This window comes from Bufo bufo, chromosome 1 (assembly GCF_905171765.1).
Source record: "Bufo bufo chromosome 1, aBufBuf1.1, whole genome shotgun sequence".
Taxonomy (NCBI): domain Eukaryota; kingdom Metazoa; phylum Chordata; class Amphibia; order Anura; family Bufonidae; genus Bufo; species Bufo bufo.
In genome coordinates this window covers 828,834,081-828,861,364 of record NC_053389.1, presented here as the reverse complement: position 1 = coordinate 828,861,364, position 27,284 = coordinate 828,834,081, and the positions used below count along the sequence as shown (strand labels likewise).

Sequence of the window (27,284 nt, the reverse complement as noted above, 5' to 3'; positions counted from 1 at the left end):
GTATTTACTACCCCAGAAATAGCAAAACAGTTTCAAAAATTTTACTACTCCCTATATAACATAAAGGAAACTAAGGACATAGGTAATATCGCCCCTCCGCCTTCTCCAGAAAAATCAGTCGAGAACTACCTTGCTTCACTATCTTTACCAAAACTTTCGGAAAACCAATACCAGACTCTTCAAGCCCCAATCACACTAGATGAGATCATGATAGCTATTAAACAACTACCAAAGGGGAAGAGTCCAGGCCCAGATGGTTATCCTGCTTTATACTATCGGACATTTAGAAATATACTAGGCCCCTACTTACTATCTGTGTTCAATAGCTCCCTGTCTGGTGTCCCCCTCTCTTCAGATATGACCAGGGCAAATATCACAATTATACCAAAGGAAGGGAAAGATAGTTCTCTATGTGCTAACTATCGCCCTATTTCCCTATTAAATTTAGACTTGAAATTACTAGCAGAAATTCTGGCTACACGACTCTCTGGTTTTCTCCCATCCTTAGTTAAGAATGATCAAGTTGGCTTCGTCCGTGGTAGGGAGGGCAGAGACAACACTGCCAAGGTCTTGAATGCAATATATTATGCTAAAAAAAGAGGCCGTCCTCTGGTCCTCCTTAGCACGGACGCAGAAAAAGCCTTCGATAGGGTTAGCTGGGATTACATGACTAAAGTACTTAGGGCCTTTAATGTTCCTGAACCTTATATCAAAGCTATATTATCCTTATATACTAATGCTTCAGCTTCTATTATCATAAATGATACGTTGTCCCCGCCCTTCAGAATCCGCAACGGCACCAGACAGGGATGCCCACTCTCTCCACTGATCTTTGTGTTGATCATGGAAACACTACTACAGTCGCTTAGAAATGAGAAAGGGATAGAAGGCATCAAAATGGACCAACATGAACATAAGGTGGCTGCGTTCGCAGATGACCTCCTGATACTGAATACCAATCCAACAAAAGCCCTCCCTCTAATATATAGCATCCTGGAACAGTTTAGTCTTCATTCTGATTTTAAAATCAATATGAGCAAGTCACATATTTTAAGCATTGACCTCCTTCCCTCACTTAGGAAGGTCTTTAAAAGATAGTTCCCCTTTTAATTGGGATACCCCCTACATTTCCTACCTGGGAGTTAAGATTGGTCCAGATCCCACCACATTATTCCATTTGAACTATTCCGCCCTCATGAAATCGATTAGCGACCAGCTGTTGATTTTAAAGAATCCCCCGCTTTCATGGTTTGGTAGGAAAAATATAGTCACTTCACTGGTGTTACCTAGACTGACCTACTTACAACAGGTCTTGCCTATTCCAGTCCCCAAAACATACTATGTCAGACTTAAAAGAGAAATTAGCAAGTTTGTTTGGGATGGGAAGAGGGCTCGACTAGCTTGCTCTGTTCTCTGTAGACCCAAAGATAAAGGAGGGATTGGACTCCCAGATCCTGAGCTTTATGGGAAAGCTGTGTCATTATCGAGAGTAGTGGACTGGCTGACAGGCCCTATAGAAAAGCCCTGGGTCTTCATGGAACAGTGTGAATTTGGATCGAGTATCTCAGGCCTTTTGGTGGGAATGGAAAAATTCCCTGCCCAAAATAAATCACTTAATCCAATCGTAAGGGCGACGTTGTCGACATGGAATTGGCTCCAGAATACACAGTACATGATTCCCCTCCCTTCACCTCTACTTCAGATAAGAGACATCATAGCTCATGCTTCTTCAGACTTAAGAGACTGTTTACCTATATCAATTAGGAATTCCACTATCGAAATTATTTCCCTATTTGGGGATGAGGGAAGGGTAATGAATAACAAAGAGATCTTACATATGTTCCCAGAATGCAAACCCTTTCCACAACTAATATCCTTTCTCCGATCATTCATCACTAAAAATGTACCTTTAGAATCTCTCTTACGACCTCTAATGTGGTTTGAGAGTTTGCTGGTCGATCATTCAAGACATAGTAAACTAATATCCCAACTTTATAAAAAGCTCAACTCACCTATTAATATGGCTAAACCAGCTTTCATAGGGCATTGGGAAAGGGATCTAGGTGTTGGATTCTCTCAGGCAGAGATCTTTCAATTGTTATTAATACCACATAAGACGTCCAGATGTGTCCGTACCCAAGAAAACAGCTATAAAGTCTTAACTCGTTGGTATAGGACTCCAGACATCACTTGTAGATATAGTTTGACGGGGTCGGACACATGTTGGCGGTGTATAGAACATAGAGGGTCATTCTATCATATCTGGTGGTCTTGCCCACTAATACAGAGATGGTGGACTGAAATCTTCAATTTAGCCAACAAAATTTGTAACTTAATGGTTCCAATGTCCCCACAATTGGCACTTCTAGGTTATTGTCCTTCCTCATATAAAGGGAAACCCACCAAACTCTTTTATTGTATGTTAAGTGCAGCACGTCTACTTGTTCCGAAATTTTGGTTGGCAACTGAAGTTCCCTCCATGTCTCGGTGGATAGAGAAAGTAGATCAGACCTACAGATTTGAGGAGATAGCAGTTTGGGAAGACAGAAAGTTCTCATCCTTTAAATCTGGCTGGAGCGCCTGGACCAAATACAGGAACTTCAGCTAGAAACCATGTACGTACAGACCTCTCTTTGACAACTTCTGTGTATTGAGATATGGGGCAATTCTATTTTCCCTCTGGGATATACCATAAATTTCCTGTGAACGGATATAATTGACGACTAAGATAGTAATTATTGCAGGGCTTACTGCCTTTTACTACCTTCCATGGCTTACAATTCTATTGTACTTAAAATGTCATTTAACCTGTCATCATCTTAACCTGTATTCAGTATAACATGTACTTCATTTGTATGTTCTATATATTTTTCAATAAAAAAAAAAAAATAATAAAATAAAATAATGGGAAGATGAAAAGTATTTCCAAGGAAACATCTGCTGTAAGTACAGAATCAGAGTACATTTGTGTATTATTGCTGGTAGTAGTAATAGTAGTAGTATTACTAATAAACATGGTTTGTGTATATGATGCTGTCATCTTCAGTAACATTGTATAAAATACTATAAAATCTTTTTATAGATATAATATAGATATAATAATTACACATAGATGTATGAAGACAGTGAAGAGAAGTAAAACCCAACTCTCAGCTTGTGTACAAATGGATTAAAGGAAGAACCACGTCCCCCTCCCCGATATATAAACTGTATTCTATGTCTGCTCCTGGCTGCAGATCTCCACTGATCAGCAGCTTCTTCTGGGCATAATGTAGAGAAGAGATTATAAACTGCAGGGGTCTAAGAATTACTGGTGGATGGAGGTGCAGACTCCTAATAACATGTGCAGAATGTGACTGAGGAGGTGTCCTCAGGTTCTACAGACTCCTTCTTCACATCAGCAGAAGAAGACTTCACAAGGACAGGGATTTATAGCCAGGAAATTGGAGAGACAAGTTCACTGTGGACATTGCAATGTAAAGGGTCTGGCCAGCCTTTGATAAATGTACTAAAAGTAGAGAAAATGCTAAAACATAAAAAATATCTGACACTTACCTGGTGAATCCTCCATGGCACAGCTCTGGTGGTCCTCACAAGTATTGTCAGTGATGATGTGCCATACATACAGATATGACCGCTGCAGCCGATCACTGGCCTCAGCGTTAATGCCTGTATATTCAGCAGAAGACAAAGTGATTGTCTGCAGTAGTCACACACTCATGGCGTGTCATCACTGCAGGACAATTCAAATAGACTGGTGGGGACCCCCAGAACAGCATTATAAACTCTATGGGGGGGGGGGAGGCATTTACGATCAGATATACACTAATTTTCTGGCAAATATCTGTTGCAGATTGCGGCGCAAAGGTTATTTCCACAATCACACCAGGTCTAAAAAAAGAGGCGCAGCATAAGCGGGGAAGGAGCAGGCCCGTCTGATTTACCATTTTCTACGCATTTTATCAATTGAAACCATCGTGTCCCAGGGTGCAGCAGAACAAGCTCTCCCACAAATACTTCAACCATTTGATTTTCCTTTCTTTACTTTTACTTCAGGGGATATCTCTCCTAACCCCGGCCGACCCTGCCCCCATATCAACCCCTCCCCCTTCTCTCACAGAAACCTTGCAAACCTCATCAACATTTGTTGTCCACCTTCTTTCCCCTCTTTTAACGGTGCGCTCTGGAATTCACAGTCAGTCTGTAACAAGCTCCCCTACATTCAAAACTTCTTTTTAAAGAACTCTCTTAACCTGCTGGCCCTCACTGAAACCTGGATTCAGGAATCTGACACGGCTTCCCCTGCTGCTCTCTCCTATGGCTGCCTACACTTCTCCCATACCCCCAGACCTGAGAACAGACATGGTGGTGGAGTTGGCATTCTCCTGTCCCCACAGTGCACTTTCCAGGTCATCCCCCCAGTTCCATCACTCTCATTCCCTTCTTTCGAGGTTCACACCCTCAGGCTTTTCCTTCCCCTCTCCCTCAGAGTAGGGGTTGTATACCGTCCCCCTGGCTCACCCACCCAGTTTCTGGATCACTTTTCTGCCTGGCTGCCACACTTCCTGTCCTCAAAAATACCAACCCTTATCTTGGGAGACTTCAACATCCCCATAAACGGCCCCATCTCCCCATCTGCTTCCCAGCTTCTCTCCCTAACCTCCTCTCTTGGCCTTTCTCAACTCTCTAACTCTCAGACACACAAAAATGGTAACACACTTGACTTGGTTTTCTACCGGCTTTGCTCAATCTCCAACTTTAATAACTCCCCCTTCACTCTTTCTGACCACAATATCCTCTCCTTCATTCTCACAAATCTGCACCCATCCCAGCACTCCCCTACCTATTACATGCACAGAAACCTACAGGCCATTGACCCTCATACACTTACAGACACTCTACATGCATCATTGTCCCCAATCTCTTCCCTTTCCTGCCCCGATAAGGCTGTAAATCACTACAATGACACCCTAAGCAGCGCCCCTTACCCTCAGAACCTTCAAACACAGACCAAAGCAACCCTGGCTTACACCGCACACTCGCATCCTCCAGCGCTGCTCCAGGAGTGCTGAACGCCTATGGAGGAAAATTTGCACACCCGAGAATTTCCTCCATTACAAATTCATACTATGAACATATATCTCTGCCCTTAACCTCGCTAAACAGACCTACTTCACCACTCTAATCTCCTCACTTTCCAACAACCCAAAAAAAACTCTTTGACACTTTCCAATCCCTCCTCAGTCCTAAAGTTCAGACGCCCACCACAGACCTCTCTGCTGAAGACTTAGCCGCCTACTTCACAAAGAAAATAAAACATATCCGTCATGAAATCAGCTCCAAGCCACTAAGTGCTATTCATCCCCTCCCCCCCCGCATCTCCTCACCTAACAAAAATCTTCAACCTCTCCCTCTCTTCTGGTATCTTCCCCTCCTCTTTCAAACACTCTATCATGACTCCATTAATAAAAAAAAATCTTTCGACCAATCCTGCACAACCATCTACAGACCGGTCTCCAATCTTCCCTTTATCTCTAATCTCCTAGAGAGTCTGGTCTACTCTTGCCTTACCCGCTATCTCTCTGATCACTCTCTCCTCGAACCACTACAATCTGGTTTCCGCCCCCTGCATTCGAAAGAACCTGCCCTCACCAAAGTGACAAATGACCTGACAGCAAAATGCAACGGTAACTACTCTCTGCTCATTCTCCTTGATCTCTCTGCAGCTTTTGACACTGTAGACCACCATCTCCTACTCGCCATGCTCCAATCCATTGGCCTAAAGGACACCGCCCTCTCCTGGTGTCCTTCCTATCTCTCTGGTCGCTCTTTCAGTGTATCATTTGCTGGCTCCACTTCCTTACCTCTGCCTCTCGCTGTTGGAGTTCCTCAGGGTTCAGTCCTAGGCCCTCTCCTGTTCTCCCTGTACACAGCACCAATAGGACAGACCATCAGCAGATTTGGTTTCCATTAACATCTATATGCTGATGACACACAACTATACACACTGTATACCTGCTGTATTACAGAACACCAGTGACTGTCTCTCTGCCATCTCTAACATTATGTCCTCTTTCTATCTGAAACTAAATCTTTCAAAAACTTAACTTCTTGTGTTCTCTCCATTTACTAACCTACCTAAACCTGATGCCTGCCTCTAGGTGTGCAACAACATCATCACTCCTAGGCAGCACGCCTGCTGTCTGGGGGTGACTTTTGACACTGATCTTTCTTTCACCCCCATATTCAATCTCTCTCCCGCTCATGTCGTCTGCACTTCAAAAACATCTCTAGTATCCGTCCCTTTCTCACTATGGAAACAACAAAAACTCTCATTGTTGCCCTCATCCAAGTCCCGCCTTGATTACTGCAACTCACTATTAATTGGCCTCCCCCTCACCAGACTCTCCCCTCTCCAATCTATTCTTAATGCAGCAGCCAGGGTCACCTATCTGTCCTACCGCTACTCTGATGCTTCCGCCCTGTGTCAGTCATTGCACTGGCTTCCCATACACTATAGAATCCAATTCAAACTGCTCGTCCTCACCCACCAAGCCCTCCAAAGTGCTGCACCACCCTACATCTCTTCCCTCATCTCTGTATACCACCCAACCCGTGCTCTCCGTTCAGCCAATGACTTACGAATGACTTCCACAAAAATCTGATCTGCTATTTCCCCGGCGCCAAGATTTCTCCCGAGCTGCACCTGTTCTCTGGAATGCCCTACCCCAAGAAATCAGGCTTAATCACAACATGCACAGTTTTAAGCGTTCGCTAAAAAAACATCTTTTCAGGGTGGCCTATCACATCCCTTGATCTAACCTCCCATAGCCCATTTATCATAACAAGCACGTCTACCTTTTGCGTCACCCCTATCCCCTCTTGCGAGCATTGCCCTCATTCCTCTTGTTGTAGTAATCGACTTATATGTTGCTATGTTATTTAAGACTGTTTGTACATGAACCCCTGAATTGTAGGGCGCTGTGGAATATGTTGGCGCTATATAAATAAAGATTATTATTATTATTTTAAGTGTAGAAAATGGTGTAAATGTAAGACACTTTGGAAGCTGTCTTACATTAGACACTTTGGAAGCTGTCTTACATTTTGACACTTTGGAAGCTGTCTAACATTTAGACACTTTGGAAGATGTCTTACATTTAGACCATCCGTGTATGCACCAAAGGGCATTAAATGTGCCCCTATATTTTTATAAATCGCCCTGTATGTTAACACCGTCAACCATGCGTGTACCGAAAGCTATGTATGTCAGTGTCACTCAGACATTATTTACTATTGCTGTCATTACATTTAACAGCTTGGGGAGGGGGAGGGAAATACATTGATAAGAAATAAATAAAAAGAGATAACAAGTTTTCCTAAAACTCCTACTCCTATGAGGCTAGAGGGGGTTATATACCAACTTCCATGGCAATTGGAGCATTTCTAGTTTGGGCCAAACTGATTTGGGTCCAAACCAAACTATTAAAATTTGGCGAACCGGACCCAAAACATTTTATTTTTTTTATTTTTTTATTTTAAGTTTCAAAAGCTTTATTTGTAAAAGCAGGAGTACATAATGAAATAAGGATAGAGGAGGGTATGAACAATCCTCATGTAAAATAATATATTAACTAACAAGTTAACAATGGTATGATACAAATTAGATCACAAGTCATTACGGAGTCATTGCTTCTTATTGCGGATATTACTGGAATTTTTCGAGAGAGAGTCAGCCTCCGGTCCACACTTCAGAGAGCCAGTCAGGGATCGAAAAGATGGATCATTTAAATGGATGTTGTGTAAAAAAGGTATAATGTAGGGTAAAAGCTCAAGAGATTCGTATCAACTCCCAAAGCCTCTATGAATCTTCCAAGCGAACCATGTGGCATTGAACTTATGGATAGATCTCAATTCCCAGTGGGAAATTTCCTCCATTCTATATAACTGATCAACTCTAGCGAACCAATGATCAATAGAAGGGGTATCAGACGTGAGCCAGTGGAGTGGGATCAGAAATCTAGCCGCATTGACTAGCTGTCTGAAGAGGCCAATGTTTGGAATCCTGCTGGATGTAGGGTATAGATTTAGCAGAGCAATCTCTGGCTGAGGTGATAGAGAGGTCTCGCAGATTTGATTACACAGATCGAAAATCCGCTTCCACCAGTCTCTTAAGGGAGGGCATTCCCACCAAATATGTAGGAAGGAGCCTCTAGATTTTGAGCATCTCCAGCATGTGTCTGAAGCTGACGTTGAATACAGGCAGGTTTTATCTGGGGTCTTATACCATCTGGCCACCACTTAGTAGCTGTTCTCCTGTATTCTGACAAATCTTGATGTCCTGTGAGGGGAGATCAAGATTTGGTCTATTTCCCGTATGGAAAACGACCTGTTCAGGTCTTTCTCCCATAGTCTAATGAACGCAGGGATAAAGAGAGCGTCAGGAAGCCTTAATCTATTGTAAAGCTGGAAAATTATTTTGGATGGGGTCTGGGCGCAGTCTAATGAGCTTTCCAGCCATACTTGTGGGCGGGAAAAGTCTTGTGGTTTGATGTTTTGTTGGATGTATGAACGCAGAAAGAGTAAGGGGTTGAGATTAGAGTGCTGATAGTTAAGTTTAGCCCTCAGATCAGTTATAGAAGTTGAGTGGAAGTCACTTATGATGTCTCTTAGTGGAGTTGTGGATGTTTTGAGGCACCCCTTCCCACTATCTAACAGAGCCTTGGGGGCGACATTTATAACATCTCTGATTTGTAGAGTTTGAGAGGGAAATGGTATTGAAATGTTGGGTGTCCCTGAGCCCTTTCCAAGCAGAAAAGGTAGCTTTCATTAGTGGAGAAGCTAGCGGGGGTAGGGATTGAGCTGTTCTGTGGCCAAGCAAGAAAGCCCTAAATGTGGTTCCCAGTAGAGCCTGTTCCATGGAGACCCATAATTTGTGAGGAGGCACCCTCAACCAATCAATCACTCTGGCTAGGAGAATCACCTTCCCATATATTTCAGGATCGGGGAGGGCAATACCGCCCCATTTCTTTGCTCTGTTCAGTGATTTATACGAAAGTCTAGGTCTCTTGTTGTTACAAATGAAGGAGCTAAAAAGATATCTCACTTTTTTGTAGAATAGCAAGGGAACAGAGATAGGGAGAACCTGTTGTAAATAAGTTAGTTTGGGGAGAATTAGTGAGGCTAGGATGTTCTTCCTGCCGAACCACGAAAGTATTGGTAGATCAAGGCTGTTAAGTGTCTTGGTAATCTCTGTTAACAAGGGATTATAGTTCAGACAGAACAATTGAGAAGGATCTGTGCTGATCTTGACCCCTAAATATGTCAGGTAGGGGGCTGACCAATTGAAAGGGGATGCTAGGGCTAGCTTTTTTTTTGTAGAGGCAGATAAACCGGAGCAAATGATTAGCAATTTGTTGTGATTGACTTTAAAGTTGGAACAAAAACCATAGTTTTCCAGGTGTTGATAAATCCTGGATTGCTAATCATGACAAGCATATCGTCCGCAAATGCTGCTGTTTTATGTTCCTGGTCCCCTAGGATAATACCTTTAATAGCTGTGTCCTTCCTGATAGTCTGTAGGAGGGGTTCCAGGGTTAAAACAAACAAAAGGGCACCCCGGTCTAGAACCATTCCTAATGTTAAAAGGGGACGATATTGTACTATTGACTGAGATAGAGGCGGAGGCATTGATATACATGGCATCGATAGCATGCAGAAAGGAGCTCGAGAAGTTTTGAAATGAGAGGACCTGTTTCATGAAAGACCAGTTGACTCTATCAAAGGCTTTCTCCGCATCTGTACTGAGAAGAACCACGGGAAGTGATCTTTTTTTAACATAATGTATAATATTTAGGACTCTAGCGGTGTTGTCTTTTCCTTCCCTGCCTTTGATAAAGCCCACTTGGTCTCTGTGTATAAGGGAAGGGAGATTTTTTGCTAATCTATTTGCTAGCAATTTAACTAGAAATTTTAAGTCAAGGTTAAGGAGGGAAATGGGTCTGAAATTTGGGCATTGGGTATGGTCTTTACCCTCTTTTGGGATAAGGATCATGTGAGCTTTGGTCATATCTGCCGAAAGAGGTTTATTGAGTAGAGACGCATTATAGACCGGGAGTAAGTGTGGGATCAGTGTGTCATGGAAGGCTAAGTAATAGGGGGTTGGGAGGCCATCTGGGCCTGGACTTTTCCCTTTAGAGGATTTTATAATAACCTCTACGAGTTCCTCCTTTGTGAATTGGGCTTGGAGTGATGTTCTGTCCTCTTCAGATAATTTTCGGAGATCTAGATCTTCTAAAAAGGAGTCAATCGGAGAGCTGGATTGGGTGTCATTTATAATCTGCTGGGAGGGGTCTATGTTGTATAGAGCTTCGTAGAAGTTTCTAAATTGTGACGCGATTTGGGTGGGGTCAAATATCAAAGAGCCTGAGGCATCTCTAAGTTTATGTACGTAATTGTCTTGTTTCCTTTTCTTAATTCTCTGGGTCACAAATTTTGAGTCTTTATTACCGTGTGCGAATATCTTTTGTTGAGAATGTAGATAGAACTTTGCCGAGGCCGTATTTAGTATGTTTTTGAGGAAGGTTCTAAGATCACTACGCTCAATTAAATGCGATTTTTGTAGTGAGCGTTTATGCAGTCCTTCTAAGTGTCTGATCTGTTTGTGGAGAGTATCAAGCTGTTTCTCTCTTTCTCTTTTAATGTGGGAACTTAAGCTTATGCAGTGGCCCCTGATGAAAGCCTTGTGGGCATCCCAGAGAGTTTGTGGAGATACATCTGATGTATTATTAAGGGTGAAGTATTCGTCTAATAAAAGCTGAAGACGTTCTTTAGTCTCTGGGGTCCCCAATAAGGATTCATTTTTACCGCCAGGGTTTATTGCATTTCCTGGTTTGGGGTCCAGATACAGTTAGGTAAATTGGGGCATGGTCCGACCATAGAAAAGAGCCAACGTCTGCCTCAGTACACAGCTGGATATGTTTTTTTGTGATAAACAGGTAATCCTAGCGTTGGTATGAATTGTGGGCTGAGGAATAAAAAGTATACTCAGCCTCGTCTGGATGAAGGGTTCGCCATGTGTCTATCAGATGGGAGTTCCAGAGACTGGAGATGAGGGAGCTAAGAGCTTTCTGGGAGTGTACTGATTTATGTGAGGAAGAATCCAGTAGGGGGTCGACTGCCACATTAAAGTCTCCACCAAATAAGGTAATGCCTTCTTGAAAAGATTCTGCTATAGTCAAGACTTTCCTGAGCCAGCGAATTTGTTTAATGTTAGGGGCATACACATTAATAAACGTGTATGACTGAGACCCTATTTTGCCTTTGATCATTAGGTATCTTCCCTCTGTGTCGATAATCTGGTCATTGAATAAAAAAGGAATGTTCCTCTTAAACCCAATACTCACTCCTTTCGAGTTGGAGGAGGGAGATCCACAGTGATACCACTGAGAATACTGGGAGAAGGAGAGGTTTGGGAACCGATCTATCTTCAGGTGAGTCTCTTGTAGGAATAAGACATTAGCTCTGTGTCTTTCCTCAACACCCCAAATATCTGGCGTCTCTTGGATGGCGATTTAAAGCCATGAAAATTGTATGAGGCTACCCTTAAATCCGCCATTGGGAGTGTGAAGGAAAGCAGTACTTATCTGAATAAGCTGAGAGTGTAAGAAGTGGTGTGAAGAACAGAGTGAATGAAGCATGTTACTGACCTGACTAGAAAGTGAGACTTCATGGAACGGGATCGGTGAGGCTTGACTTCAACTTGAGTGAAACAAACAGAATGATAAACAGTATCTCTAAGCACAATATTGGGGTGAAATTGGAATCCAACCATTTAGGAAACCAGTCCCTACCATGTTGACTAGGACCTGATGGCCGGGACCACCAGAAAACCGGACGGCCCAACCCCCAGGTGCCCGACAGTGCAAGGACCAAATCTATTAAGTAGTGTGGTTTGGATCTCTACTGTTTCCTGGGAAAGTGGCCTGGATATTTATAGAATAACATTACCCATATGGAAAGCCTGGTTAAATTAACTGTTACTAGTATCTTGATGGAATAGTGAAGAGGAAGGGTGGGGGGGAGGGTGTAAGGAAAGGGTATGGGTAGGAAGGAACTTAGTTAGGGAAAGGAGGGAGGGGGGGAAGGGAGAGGGTTAGAGGATGCAGCAGGTGGGATGTTGTGTTACATAGCCCGGCCGGGTTACTTTGGGACGGTGTTAAGCGGGTACGAGGATATCCTTACTACGGTGCTATATACTAGGGGTTAACAGATGAATGAAGTCCGCCTTATTTTAGTATGAACATAGCGGACTACTGGGCCAAGATAGTAGGATCTAAGCCTAGGACAGGGGGAAACTATAACCTCCAGGTTCATCCAAGCGTCGCAGAACGAGGTAGTGGGAACTTCGAGTTCTGCGGCTATGAAAACGGGTGTGAGATGTGGGTAACTAGAGTCAGAAGTAATCCGAGTTGATTTTTTTTTGGGGTTAAGGGTGAATTCTTCCTCTTCTGACGTTGGGCTTTCGGGGTTCTTCTCGTCTCAAACGGGGTTAATTTCGGGATCTCTGGAAGCGAAGATAAATCTTGTATACTGTCCCAGTTCTCGATTTTCAGGGGATGTATCTCCACGTGATTGAACATCTGGGCAAGATCTGTGTGGGAATAAATGTTATGTCTGCGGCCGTTAAAAGCAAAGGAGAGACCGAAAGGAAATGTCCAGCGGTATGGGACCTTTTGATTCCTGAGCCAGTCCGTCAATGGTTTGAGAGCTTTGCGTTTCTTTAAAGTGACAGGCACCAGATCTTGGTATATATTGATGGATGCCCCGTTGTATGTAACATCAGCGGAGTTACGGGACTTTTAGAGGACCACTTCTTTGTCCTAATAATTAAGAAAGCGACAGATTATGTCTCTCGGTGGGTCAGAAGCATTTGGTTGGGGTCACAGAGCTCTGTGGGCCCTTTCTAAGATGACTTGCGAGGGATAATCAGGACCTAACAGGTCGGTGCAAATAACTAGGATCGCAGTCGGTACCTCAGATGCGGTGATAGCTTCTGGAACTCCTCAGAATTATTTCTCCTTCCGTGGTTCTCCTGGTCTTCCAGGGCTGTATGAACCGCGTTTAGATGGTCTTGGCATTTCTGTATGCTGACTGTTGCCGCCGTTTGCAGTCTTGCATGGGGGCTTGTGCGGTTTTCAGTGTCTCTACTCTGCCCCCAATGTGTCTCACGTCTTGACGGAGGGAGGCCAGCTCATGAGCCACTGGTTCCAGGGCTCTCGATAGAGTCTTTTAAAGGAATTTCCTTGAAATTGGCAAGCTCTGTGAGCCCCTTGGTTCCTCCGTGTCACTCTCTGCATCAGAGGCCTCATGTTTACTCATGGAAGCCTCGGTTTGTGGGGCAGGCGCCATCTTGGATTCTTTAGCGGCGCATATAGCGGCGGCTTTCTTGATGAATATGTCCATATCGCCTTCCCCAGTCGGGTTATTTTGATGGCGAGGGGAGTCCCTTGGTTTGGGGTTACAGATTTTCACCATTATGTGTCGGGTGTGCTGGCGTAGGCTAGGTAGGGAGCAAGTCTTTGTAACGGAGCTCAAGCGCTTGCGACCATTCCCTTCCGGTGCTAGCTCCGCCCCCCCAAAACAATTTTGGACTGGTTGGCTCATCTCTATACCGTATACACTGCATCTATTATACCTGTTACCTCACATATCAGTACACTGCTGTATATACTATATATCTGTACACACTGCATCTATTATACCTTGTACCTCACATATCAGTACACTGCTATATATACTATATATCTGTACACACTGCATCTATTATACCTTGTACCTTCCCTGTCAGTACACTGATGTATATACTATATTTCTGTACACACTGCATATACAGTGGGATGCGAAAGTTTGGGCAACCTTGTTAATAGTCATGATTTTCCTGTATAAATCGTTGGTTGTTACGATAAAAAATGTCAGTTAAATATATCATATAGGAGACACACACAGTGATATCTGAGTAGTGAAATGAAGTTTATTGGATTTACAGAAAGTGTGCTATAATTGTTTAAATAAAATTAGGCAGGTGCATAAATTTGGGCACCACAAAAAAAAATTGAAATCAATATTTAGTAGATCCTCCTTTTGCAGAAATTACAGCCTCTAAACGCTTCCTGTAGGTTCCAATGAGAGTCTGGATTCTGGTTGAAGGTATTTTGGACCTTTTCTCTTTACAAAACTTCTTTAGTTTATTCAGGTTTGATGGCTTCCGAGCATGGACAGCTCTCTTTAAGTCACACCTCAGATTTTCAATTATATTCAGGTCTGGGGACTGAGATGGCCATTCCAGAACGTTGTACTTGTTCCTCTGCATAAATGCCTTAGTGGATTTTGAGCAGTGTTTAGGGTCGTTGTCTTGTTGAAAGATCCAGCCCCGGCGCAGCTTCAGCTTTGTCACTGATTCCTGGACATTGGTCTCCAGAATCTGCTGATACTGAGTGGAATCCATGCATCCCTCAACTCTGACAAGATTCCCAATCCCTGCACTGTCCACACAGCCCCACAGCATGATGGAACCACCACCATATTTTACTGTAGGTAGCAGGTGTTTTTCTTGGAATGCTGTGTTCTTTTTCCTCCATGCATAACGCCCCTTGTTATGGCCAAATAACTCAATTTTAGTTTCATCAGTCCACAGCTCCTTATTCCAAAATGAAGCTGGCTTGTCCAAATGTGCTTTAGCCCACCTCAAGCGGCACTTTTTGTGCTGTGGGCAGAGAAAAGGCTTCCTCTGCATCACTGTTGCATACAGCATCTCCTTGTGTAAAGAGCGCCGAATGGCTGAACGATGCACAGTGACTCCATCTGCAGCAAGATGATGTTGTAGGTCTTTGGTGCTGGTCTGTGGGTTGACTCTGACTGTTCTCACCATTCGTCGCTTCTGTCTATCCGAGATTTTTCTTGGTCTGCCACTTCGAGCCTTAACTTGAACTGAGCCTGTGGTCTTCCATTTCCTCAATATGTTCCTAACTGTGGAAACAGACAGCTGAAATCTCTGAGACAGCTTTCTGTATCCTTCCCCTAAACCATGATGGTGAACAATCTGTGTCTTCAGGTCATTTGAGAGTTGTTTTGAGACCCCCATGTTGCTACTCTTCAGAGAAAATTAAAAGAGGAGGGAAACTTACAATTGACCCCCTTAAATACTCTTTCTCATAATTGGATTCACCTGTGTATGTAGGTCAGGGGTCACTGAGCTTACCAAGCCAATTTGAGTTCCAATAATTAGTTCTAAAGGTTTTGGAATCAATAACATGACAACAGTGCCCAAATGTATGCACCTGCCTAATTTTGTTTAAACAATTATATCACACTTTCTGTAAATCCAATAAACTTTGTTTCACTTCTCAAATCTCACTGTGTGTGTCTCCTATATGATTGATTTAACTGACATTTTTTATCATAACCAACGATTTATGCAGGAAAATCATGATGATTAACAAGGTTGCCCAAACTTTCACATCCCACGTACCTCACATACACTGTACACTGCTGGGTAGAGTTGAGCGAACCCGAACTGTAAAGTTCGGGTTCATACCGAACTTTAGGGTTTTCGGCACCCGGACCCGAACCCGAACATTTACGTAAAATTTTGGGTTCGGGTTCGGTGTTCGCCGATTTTTATGGCACTTTTTGAAAGGCTGCACAGCAGCCAATCAACAAGCGTCATTCTACTTGCCCCAAGAGGCCATCACAGCCATGCCTACTATTGGCATCGCTGTGATTGGCCAGTGCAGCATGTGACCCAGTCTCTATTTAAGCTGGAGTCACGTAGCGCCGCCCGTCACTCTGCTCAGATTAGTGTAGGGAGAGGCTGCAGCTGCTGTGAGGGAGAGATCAGGGAGAAATCTTCTCAAGAACTGGTTTATGTACTCAGCGATCTACAGAAAATGTGTTTTGTGGGTGCAGTGCACAATTTTTTTAAGCCTGCCCTGAGCCAACTACTGCTGAAAACGAACTTTTTTTTCTTCAGTTAGTCAATATCAATACATGATCGGCAGCCATTTTATGCAACGATAGTGCACCAGCACAGGCTATCTGCATCTCTGCAAGACCAGAAATACAGCTTTTTGCTTACTGGGGACAAAAAAATACATCTGTTAAATATAGTGCACATCTGGGTTTACACTTGAATAAGTGACTGTCACATTTAGGCCAGAAATACAGCTTTTTGGTTACTGGGGTAAAAAAAGCATCTGATATACAGCACATCTGGGATTACACGTGTATAAGTGACTGTCACATTTAGGCCACAAATACAGCTTTTTGGTTACTGGGGTAAAAAAAGCCTCTGATATACTGCAGATCTCACATTTAGGCCATAAATACGGCTTTTTGGTTACTGGGGTGAAAAAAACCTCTAATATACTGCACATCTGGGATTAGACAAGCATATGTGACTGTCACATTTAGGCCACAAAATCGTCTTTTTGGTTACTGGGGTGAAAAAACCCTCTGATATACTGCACATCTGGGATTAGACATGCATAAGTGACTGTCACATTTAGGCCAGAAATACGGCTTTTTGGTTACTGGGGTGAAAAAACCCTCTGATATACTGCACATCTGGGATTACACGTGCAAAGGTGACTGTCACATTTAGGCCACAAATAAGGCTTTTAGGATACTGTGGTGAAAAAAACCCCTTTTTCATATATTGCACATCTGTGATTACACTTGCATAGGTGACTGTCACATTTAGGCCACAAATAAGGTTTTTAGGATACTGTGGTGAAAAAAAAACTTTTTTTATATACTGCACATCTGTGATTACACTTGCATAGGTGACTGTCACATTTAGGCCACACATACCGATGTCATATAGAGTTAAAAAAATAAAATATTTGAGTGCAATACCCTACATCAGGGTTTTTATTGGCGGTTAATTATTTTTAACAGACGTAACCACTTTTTACTTTGCTTTGTGAACGCTAACTATAAGGGACGCGGTCATGGTCGTGGTGGTGGTGTTGGTGGAGCCTCTGGTGCAGAGAGAGGATGTGGCCGTTCTGCCACAGTTACACATCCTACTGAACCTACTACCTCAGGTCCCAGTAGCCGCCAGAATCTACAGCGATATTTGGTCGGGCCTAATGCCGTTCTAAGGATGGTAAGGCCTGAGCAAGTACAGGCGCTAGTCAATTGGGTGGCCGACAGTGGATCCAGCATGTTCACATTTTCTCCTACCCAGTCTTCTGCAGAAAGCGCCTGAAACCCATGCCCATCAGTCTGTCACATCACCCCCGTGCATATCGGGGAACCTGTCTGAACCTCAAGTCATGCAGCAGTCTATTATGCTGTTTGAAGACTCTGCTGGCAGGGTTTCCCAAGGGCATCCACCTAGCCCTTCCCCAGGGGTGGAAGACATAGAATGCACTGACGCACAACCAGTTATTTTTGTTTTAAACAATTTTATTGATTTTAAACAATAAAACGGTTTACAAAGTATGAGGTTACAGTAAAATGAAATATAGTATGAATTAACAATTCAGTTCACAATTACACCTCATTCAGATATCAACAGCGGTGTAAAAACAGAAAATAAAGAGAGAGAGAGTACATTGTATGTTTGGTTGTGTAAACAACAATACAGTCATGGTTCAAGGCCACACATTCCGGAGTGATATTATGCAATGCAAATTACCTCAAGGAGGGGAAGGTATATAAAGAGGGAGGGAGGGGGGATACATGAGAAATCTGAGGGGTTAAGAAAAGTTTCTATAATTTCTCCATGCTGACCAGATCGAAAGAAATTTTTTTTTTAGTTCTCATCTCCCAATTAGAAAGCTCCTCTAGGCGGTAGATTTGGTCTATTTTATTTTTCCAGTGATCAATTGATGGTTTCTGAGGAGCGCCACTTTGTAGGGATTAACAGACGAGCTGCTGATACCATAAAGGATAGGAGAAAGGTGTTTTGGCTGTTTGAAGCGGATAGGCTAAGGGATAGAAGAGCAGTTTCTGGTAAGCATGGAAAATCAGATTTGCATATATTATTGCTAATTTGGAAGATTTGCTTCCACCAACGCACAACCACTTATGTTTCCTGATGAGGACATGGGAATACCACCTCAGCACGTGTCACGGCGGACGTGCACAGTTTAACAAATAACACACCAACCAGGCTCTGGACAAGAGACAGGGGAAGGGTCACCTCTTAGTTTATCCCTGACCTCTTTCCCTGCAATGCTCAGCCCACAGACAAACCTTGAAGGTAGATTTGCTGTGTCCTCCAGCCTATACTAACAGAACCCTGAACTCCCTGAGATGGTGAAGTGGGGAGAAAGGAGCAGCCTGCTCGCACAGAACCTGAATGGGATAGATGACATAAACAACCAAACGAAAAGACACTTATCTGCTGAGAGCAGGAACAAACAGCCAACCTTCCCTCCAAACATCCCAGACCATAATGAACAGTATAATCCGCTCAGAGCACTTAGCTGGAGACCATTTAAACTAATGACTCCACCCAGTGCACCTGATGCGAGGCGGATCCAGCACAGCATCAAAACAAATACTAGACTCGTGCTGCAATCCTGGCTGACCTCCGCACATCGTCAGAGTGGGGCATGACAGTACGTGACAGAGTGGGGCGTGACCTCCGGACACCCTGGACCAACCTTATCCGGATGGGACCTATGAAAGGCCCTCACCAGACGGCTGGCGTTGACATCTGACGCCGGAACCCACATCCTCTCCTCAGGACCGTATCCCCTCCAGTGAACCAGGTACTGGAGGGAACCCCGCAGAACTCTCGAGTCGAGAATCCTGGAGATCTCGAACTCCAAGTTTCCCTCCACTAGAACAGGAGGAGGAGGCAATGGCGATGGTACCACCGGTTTAACATATTTTTTTAGTAAAGACTTGTGAAAGACATCGTGGATCCTCCAAGTCTGCGGCAGATCAAGTCGAAATGCCACAGGATTGATCACAGCAGAAATCTTATACGGACCAACAAATCTTGGACCCAGTTTCCAAGATGGCACTCTCAACTTGATATTCCTAGTGGACAACCACACCAAATCACCCACACACAGGTCCGGACCAGTCGCACGTCTCCTGTCAGCAATTCGTTTATATCTCTCACCCATCCTCTCCAAATTCCCTTGAATCCCCCGCCAGATAGAGGATAAGGCCGAAGAGAATCTCTCCTCCTCTGGCATCCGGAGGAACCAGACCCAGAAAAGGTACCAAACTGAGGATGGAAACCGTATGCGCCAAAAAATGGCGACTTACCCGTGGACTCATGCCTACGGTTATTCAATGCAAATTCTGCTAAGGGCAAGAATGAGGACCAGTCCTCCTGATTCTCAGCCACAAAGCACCTCAAGTAGGTCTTCAGGTTTTGATTGGTACGCTCCGTCTGACCATTCGACTGTGGATGAAAAGCAGATGAGAAAGAAAGTTGAATGCCAAGTTGAGAGCAGAACGCCCTCCAAAACCTGGAGACAAACTGCGTGCCCCTATCAGAGACAACATCCGAAGGAATACCGTGCAAGTTAACAATATTATCCACAAAAATCTGCGCAAGAGTCTTAGCGTTAGGCAGACTTGTTAGTGGTATAAAGTGAGCCATTTTACTGAAACGATCGACTACCACCAAAATCACTGTTCTCCCGGAGGAACTCGGTAGGTCCATAATAAAGTCCATGGACAAATGTGTCCAAGGACGAGATGGAATAGACAATGGAAGAAGTGAACCAGGCGGTCGAGTATGAGCAACCTTAGACCGAGCGCAGGTTTCACAAGCTGTCACGTAATTCTCAGTACTCTTACGCAAACCTGGCCACCAGAACCTCCGGGACACCAGATCACAGGTGGACTTACCACCAGGATGTCCAGCGAGAACAGTATTGTGATGTTCCTTGAACACCTTGTATCGTAGGCCCTCAGGAACAAACAACCTCCCTGGGGGACACGAACCAGGAGCCCCCTCCTGAGCTCCCAACACCTCCATCTCCAATTCAGGGTACAGAGCGGAGACCACCACTCCATCCGCCAAAATCGGCGCTGGATCTTCTGAATCACCTCCCCCAGGGAAGCTGCGAGACAAGGCATCTGCCTTGACGTTCTTGACCCCTGGGCGAAAGGTAACCACGAAATTGAACCTGGTAAAAAACAGTGACCATCTGGCCTGCCTAGGGTTCAGACGCTTGGCAGATTGCAGGTAAGCCAAATTCTTATGGTCTGTATACACAGTAACGGGGTGAGAAGCCCCCTCTAACCAGTGACGCCATTCTTCAAAGGCCAACTTGATCGCCAACAACTCCCTATCTCCAACATCATAATTCCTCTCGGCGACCGAGAGCTTCCTGGAGAAGAAGGCACATGGGACCCACTTGCCAGGAGAAGGACCCTGCGAAAGCACCGCCTCAACCCAACCCCCACCTCTGATGCATCAACCTCGACCACGAATGGCTGAGATACATCCGGCTGCACCAGAATGAGAGCAGACGCAAAACGCTCCTTTATAGCCGAAAAGGCCTGCAATGCCTCATCCGACCAGACAGACATCAGCGCCCTTCTTGGTCATATCAGTAAGAGGTTTGACTAGCGTGGAATAATTCAAAATAAATTTTCTATAATAATTTGTAAACCCCAAAAATCGCATCAAAGCTTTCTGATTCTCCGGTCGGTCCCACTCCAGAACCCCCTGGACCTTTTCGGGGTCCATACGAAAACCAGAATCAGAAAGCATGTATCCCAAAAATGGAAGCTCTTGCACCGCAAACAAACAATTCTCCAATTTGGCGTATAACTTATTCTCCCGAAGGATCGTCAAAACCTGTCTCACATGATCCTGATGGGTCTTCAGATCAGGAGAATAAATTAAAATGTCATCTAGGTAGACTACTACGAACCTCCCCACCAAATGATGAAAAATATCATTGACGAATCGCTGAAATACCGCTGGCACATTCGTCAACCCAAAAGGCATTACCCGGTTCTCAAAATGACCCTCGTGCGTATTGAAGGCCGTTTTCCACTCACCCCCCTCCTTGATCCTGATCAGATTGTATGCTCCTCTCAAATCCAACTTGGAGAACACCTTGGCTCCAACAATCTGATCAAAAAGATCAGAGATCAAAGGCAGGGGATATGGATCCCGGACTGTAATACGATTCAGCTCCCGGAAATCCAAACACGGTCTCAGTGATCCATCTTTCTTCTTCACGAAGAACAAACCTACAGCCACTGGAGACTTAGATGGTCTAATATGACCCTTTGCCAAACTCTCGGCGACATACTTTCGCATGACCTCTCTCTCGGGTTGAGAGAGGTTGTAGAGCCGAGACTTAGGCAACTTAGCCCCCGGAATGAGATTCACAGGACAATCATAGTCACGATGAGGGGGCAATTCCTGAGCCCCACCCTCCGAAAACACATCCGAAAAATCTGAGAGATACTGAAGCATGGCCGTAACGGACACTTCAGAAATAGATGTGACAAGACAATTATCCGAACAAAACTTGCTCCAACCAATGATTTGTCTCGCCTGCCAGTCTATAATTGGGTTATGTTTAGACAACCATGGCAACCCCAAAACTATTGGAGCTGGCAAATCCTTCATGACGAAACAGGAAATAATCTCAGCATGTGAATCACCCACCCTTAAATGAATATCATGAACAACGTGAGTAAGGCTCCCTTGAGAAAGAGGGGAAGAATCAATGGCAAAAACACGAATCTCGTTCTCTAACGTGCAAATACTTAGTCCCAAACCCTCAAGAAACAGAAAGTCAATTAAATTTACCCCAGCACCACAATCAAGAAAAACATCAACAAACACATTTCTAGACTCTAGCGCCACCATAGCTGAAAGGAGAAAACGGAAACTGCAGGGAACTTGCATACCAGTCTGCTCTATCACACCATTCATACTACCAAGTGTGAGGGAGGTTTTTTTTTTCTTTTTCTTTTTTCTTTATCACTTTCCCCTGTGGTTCAACATACGGACAAGAAAAAACAAAATGACCCCTCTTTCCACAATAGAAACATAAATTGTGCGCTTTACGAAAGTCTCTACTATCCGAATGGAAAGATATCTGACCTAACTGCATGGGTTCCTCCCCTACCCCAGAATAACAAGCGATATCACCCTGGGCAGCTCGTGAAACAAAACCACACGCGGGAGGAATCCCCTGCACAGAGGGACCCATACACCTCTCTCTGATACGTCTATCCAAACGTATCGCCAAAAACATTGCGTTTTCCAAAGTATCTGGGTATTCATGAAAAGCCAGAACATCCTTCAACCTTTCAGATAACCCCTGACAAAACTGGCTACGTAACGCGGGGTCGTTCCACCCCGACTCAGTAGCCCACCTCCTAAGCTATGTGCAGTAAACCTCAGCAGTATGTTTACCCTGTAGTAAGTTACGTAATTTTGACTCTGCCATCGAAACTCGATCTGGGTCATCGTAAATCAATCCCAGGGCTTTAAAAAATTCCTCCACCGACCGGAGAGCCAGAGAACCGGGCGGCAGGGAAAAAGCCCAGGATTGCGCGTCCCCTTTCAGCAAAGACATGACGATACCCACCCTCTGATCCTCATTACCTGATGAAAATGGGCTCCCCAACAATTTGACCTGTACCTGAAGCCAACACCCTCTGACACTGTGTGACCGTACTACGTAGATCCGCAACCTCCAGGGACAAACCCTGCATGCGGTCAACCAGTGCATCAATTGACGCCATCACATAAACACTGAGAAATGGCGGTCACAGTATGGCGGATTATAATGTCACGGCGGACGTGCACAGTTTAACAGATAACACACCAACCAGGCTCTGGACAAGAGACAGGGGAAGGGTCACCTCCTAGTTTACCCCTGAACTCTTTCCCTGCAATGCTCAGCCCACAGACAAACCTTGAAGGTCGATTTGCTGTGTCCTCCAGCCTATACTAACAGAACCCTGAACTCCCTGAGATGGTGAAGTGGGGAGAAAGGAGCAGCCTGCTCGCACAGAACCTGGATGGGATAGATGACATAAACAACCAAACGAAAATACACTTATCTGCTGAGAGCAGGAACAAACAGCCAACCTTCCCTCCAAACATCCCAGACCATAATGAACAGTATAATCCGCTCAGAGCACTTAGCTGGAGACCATTTAAGCTAATGACTCCACCCAGTGCACCTGATGCGAGGCGGATCCAGCACAGCATCAAAACAAATACTAGACTCATGCTGCAATCCTGGCTGACCTCCGCACATCGTCAGAGTGGGGCATGACAGCACGTCTCTGATGATGTCGAAACACAGGTGCCAACTGCTGCGTCTTTCTGCAGTGTGCAGACCGAAAAGGAGGTCAGGGAGGAAGACTGGGTGGACCCCACATGAAATGAAGGTCGTGCCACTGACTTTCAGAGATTGGAGGAAGAGGCAGTGGTGAGACCGAGCCAACAGCGTAGCAAAAGAGGGAGCAGGGTGCAAAAGCAGAGCAGCCGTTGCCAAAACAGTTCGCCTGCTACTGGCCACCGTCAACAGGGACCGAGCACACCAAAGGCAGCTTCAAGGAGTTCCCTGGCATGGCACTTCTTCACACAATGTGCTGACGACAAGACCCGAGTGGTTTGCATGCTGTGCCATCAGAGCCTGAAGCGAGGCATTAACGTTCTGAACCTTAGCACAACTTGCATGACCAGGCATCTACATGCGAGACACGGGCTGCAGTGGAGTAAGCACCTTCAAAGCCAAGAAAGGGCTCAGGCCCCTCCTGCTCCCTCTTCTGCTGCTGCCTCGGCCTCTTCCTCCGCCTCTGGAGGAAGGTGTGCACCTGCTGCCCAGCAAACAGAGGATGTGCCACCAACAACACCACCTCCGTCACCAAGCATCTCCACCATGTCACATGGAAGCGTTCAGCTCTCCATCTCACAAACCTTTGAGAGAAAGCGTAAATTCCCACCTAGCCACCCTCAATCCCTGGCCCTGAATGCCAGCATTTCTAAACTACTGGCCTTTGAAATGCTGTCATTCAGGCTGGTGGAGACGGACAGCTTCAAACAGCTCATGCCGCTTGCTGTCCCACAGTACGTCGTTCCCAGCTGCCACTACTTCTCCAGAAGAGCCTTGCCCTCCCTGCACAACCAAGTATCGGATAAAATCAAGTGTGCACTGCGCAACGCCATCTGTGGCAAGGTCCACCTAACCACAGATACGTGGACCAGTAAGCACGGCCAGGGACGCTATATCTCCCTAACTGCACACTGGGTAAATGTAGTGGCGGCTGGGCCCCAGGCGGAGAGCTGTTTGGCGCACGTCCTTCCGCCACCAAGGATCGCAGGGCAACATTCTTTGCCTCCTGTCTCCTCCTCCTCCTAATCAGCTTCCTCCTCCTCTTCTTCCACCTACTCATCCAGTCAGCCACACACCTTCACCACCAACTTCAGCAGAGCCCGAAGTAAACGTCAGCAGGCCGTTCTGAAACTCATATGTTTGGGGGACAGGCCCCACACCGCACAGGAGTTGTGGCGGGGTATAGAACAACAGACCGACGAGTGATTGCTGCCGGTGAGCCTCAAGCCCGGCCTGGTGGTGTGCGATAATGGGCGAAATCTCGTTGCAGCTCTGGGACTAGCTGGTTTGACGCACATCCCTTTCCTGGCGCATGTGCTGAATTTGGTGGTGCAGAAATTCATTCACAACTACCCCGACATGTCAGAGCTGCTGCATAAAGTGCGGGCCGTCTGTGCGCGCTTCCGGCGTTCTCATCCTGCCGCCGCTCGGCTGTCTGCTCTACAGCGTAACTTCGGCCTTCCCGCTCACCGCCTCATATGCGACGTGCCCACCAGGTGGAACTCCACCTTGCACATGCTGGAGAGACTGTGCGAGCAGCAGCAGGCGATAGTGGAGTTTCAGCTGCAGCACGCACGGGTGAGTCGCACTGCAGAAAAACACCACTTTACCACCAATGACTGGGCCTCCATGCGAGACCTGTGTGCCCTGTTGCGATGTATCGAGTACTCCACCAACATGGCCAGTGGCGATGACGCCATTATCAGCGTTACAATACCACTTCTATGTCTCCTTGAGAAAACACTTAGGGCGATGATGGAAGAGGATGTGGCCCAGGACGAGGAGGAGGAACACTCTCTAACACTTTCAGGCCAGTCTTTTAGAAGTGGCTCAGAAAGAGGATTTTTGCAACAGCAGAGGCCAGGTACAAATTTGGCCAGCCAGGGCCCACTACTGGAGGACGAGGAGGATGAGGAGGATGGGGATGAAGCATGTTCACAGCGGGGTGGCATCCAACGCAGCTCGGGCCCATCACTGGTGCGTGGCTGGGGGGATACGGAGAAAGCAGACGATACACCTCCCACATAGAACAGCTTGTCCTTACCTCTGGGCAGCCTGGCACACATGAGTGACTACATGCTGCAGTGCCTGCGCAACGACTGCAGAGTTGCCCACATTTTAACGTGTGCTGACTACTGGGTGGCCACCCTGCTGGATCCCCGTTACAAAGACAATGTGCAGTCCTTAATTCCCTCACTGGAGCGTGATCGGAAGATGCGCGACTACAGGCGCACGCTGGTAGACGCGCTCCTGAGAGCATTCCCTACTGACGCCGGGAGACAATTGGAAGCACAAGGCGAAGGCAGGGGAGGAAGAAGAGGTCGCCAATGCAGCTGTGTCAGCGCCAGCACCTTAGAAGGCAGGGTTAGCATGGCCGACATGTGGAAAAGCTTTGTCACCTCGCCGCAGCAATCGGCCCCTGCTGATATGGAGCATGTTAGCCGGAGGCAGCATTTGAACAACATGGTGGAACAGTACCTGTGCACACGACTACACGTACTGACTGATGGTTCTGCCCCATTCAACTTCTGGGTCTCCAAATTGTCCACATGGCCAGAGCTTTCCCTGTATGCCTTGGAGGTGCTGGCCTGCCCTGCAGCCAGTGTACTCTCTGAATGTGTATTTAGCACGGCAGGGGGCGTCATCACAGACAAGTGCAGCCGCCTGTCCACAGCCAATGTGGACAATCTCACGTTCATTAAAATGAACCAGGCTTGGATCCCTCTGGACTTGTCTGTACCTTGTGCAGAATAGACATTTATACCACCATCAAACATACATTCTTGTACTCAAGTCAAGAGCAATAATTCTTTGTTTTCTTTTTTTTAATTTGTCCCAATATTTTGGGGGCCAGGGGAGTAGTGTGGGGGGGCCAAAGGGGCCTTTGCCCCGGGCGCAAATTTGCAGGGGGCGCCAGGCAGCAAACACTTCAATGAGGGTCATGGGAGCCTATGGCTCCCATCCCCTCCGTTCTTCCTCATAGGCTTCAGGCTAGTGGCCTGAAGCCTATGAGACAGTAGAGTGAGCGTAGTGTCTAGAATGTAGTTGATCCTGGGAGGTATGATGTCAGGGGAAGAGGAGGAGTCTCGTCATCCAGGGGGCGGGGCCTAAAGATGTGCGGTAGATTCTACAGAGCAGGAGCAGAGTCTGCAGGTAAATATGTGGAGGAGAATAGTGACTGTTATTTGTACTTGGGGGACTTTTTGCAGGGGCTGAAGGGAGAAGGAATGAAATCATCTTTGTACTGGAGACTGTATGTTAGAGGGGTCTGAAGAGAGGGTAATGGGGGTGATATTATTTACATGAGACTGTATGCTGGAGAGGCTGAAGGCAGGGGGGTGATATTTTACATGGAACTGTATGCTGGAGGGGCTGAAGGCAGGGAAGTGATGTGTCTTACATGGAACTGTATGCTGGAGGGGCTGAAGGCAGGGGGGGTTGTATCTTACATGGGACTGTTTGCTGGAGGGGCGGAAGGCAGGTAAGGGGTTGTTTCTTACATGGGACTGTATACTGGAGGGGCTGAAGGCAGGGGGAGTGATGTATTTTACATAGGACTGTATGCTGGAGGGGCTGAAGGCAGGACGAGTGATGCATTTTACATGGGACTGTGCAAGAAGGGCTGGAAGGCAGGGATGTGATGTATCTTACATGGGACTGTATGCTGGAGGGGCTGAAGGCAGACGGCAAAGAGAGGGAGTGTGATATTATTTACATAAGACTGTATGTTGGTGGGGCTGAAGGCGGGGAGTGATGTATTTTACATGAGACTGTATGCTGGAGGGGCTGAAGGCAGGAGAGTGATGTACCTTACATGGGACTGTATGCTGGAGGGGCTGAAGGCAGGAGAGTGATGTACCTTACATGGGACTGTATGCTGGAGGGGCTAATGGGGGGGCATAATTATTACTATAATACTACAGAGGGGGC

At 45.7% G+C, this 27,284-nt stretch overlaps 1 protein-coding gene across 1 annotated transcript in view; it reads left to right on the top strand.

Moving 5' to 3' along the window:
* Nucleotides 1-1,195: 1,195 nt before the first annotated feature.
* LOC120989945 (olfactory receptor 1468-like) overlaps nt 1,196-27,284 on the top strand; it is a 34,267-nt gene continuing 8,178 nt past the window's right edge. The window contains exon 1 of the mRNA XM_040418413.1: nt 1,196-1,810. Coding sequence (XP_040274347.1) covers nt 1,196-1,810 — 615 coding nt within the window. The remainder of the gene's footprint in view (nt 1,811-27,284) is intronic.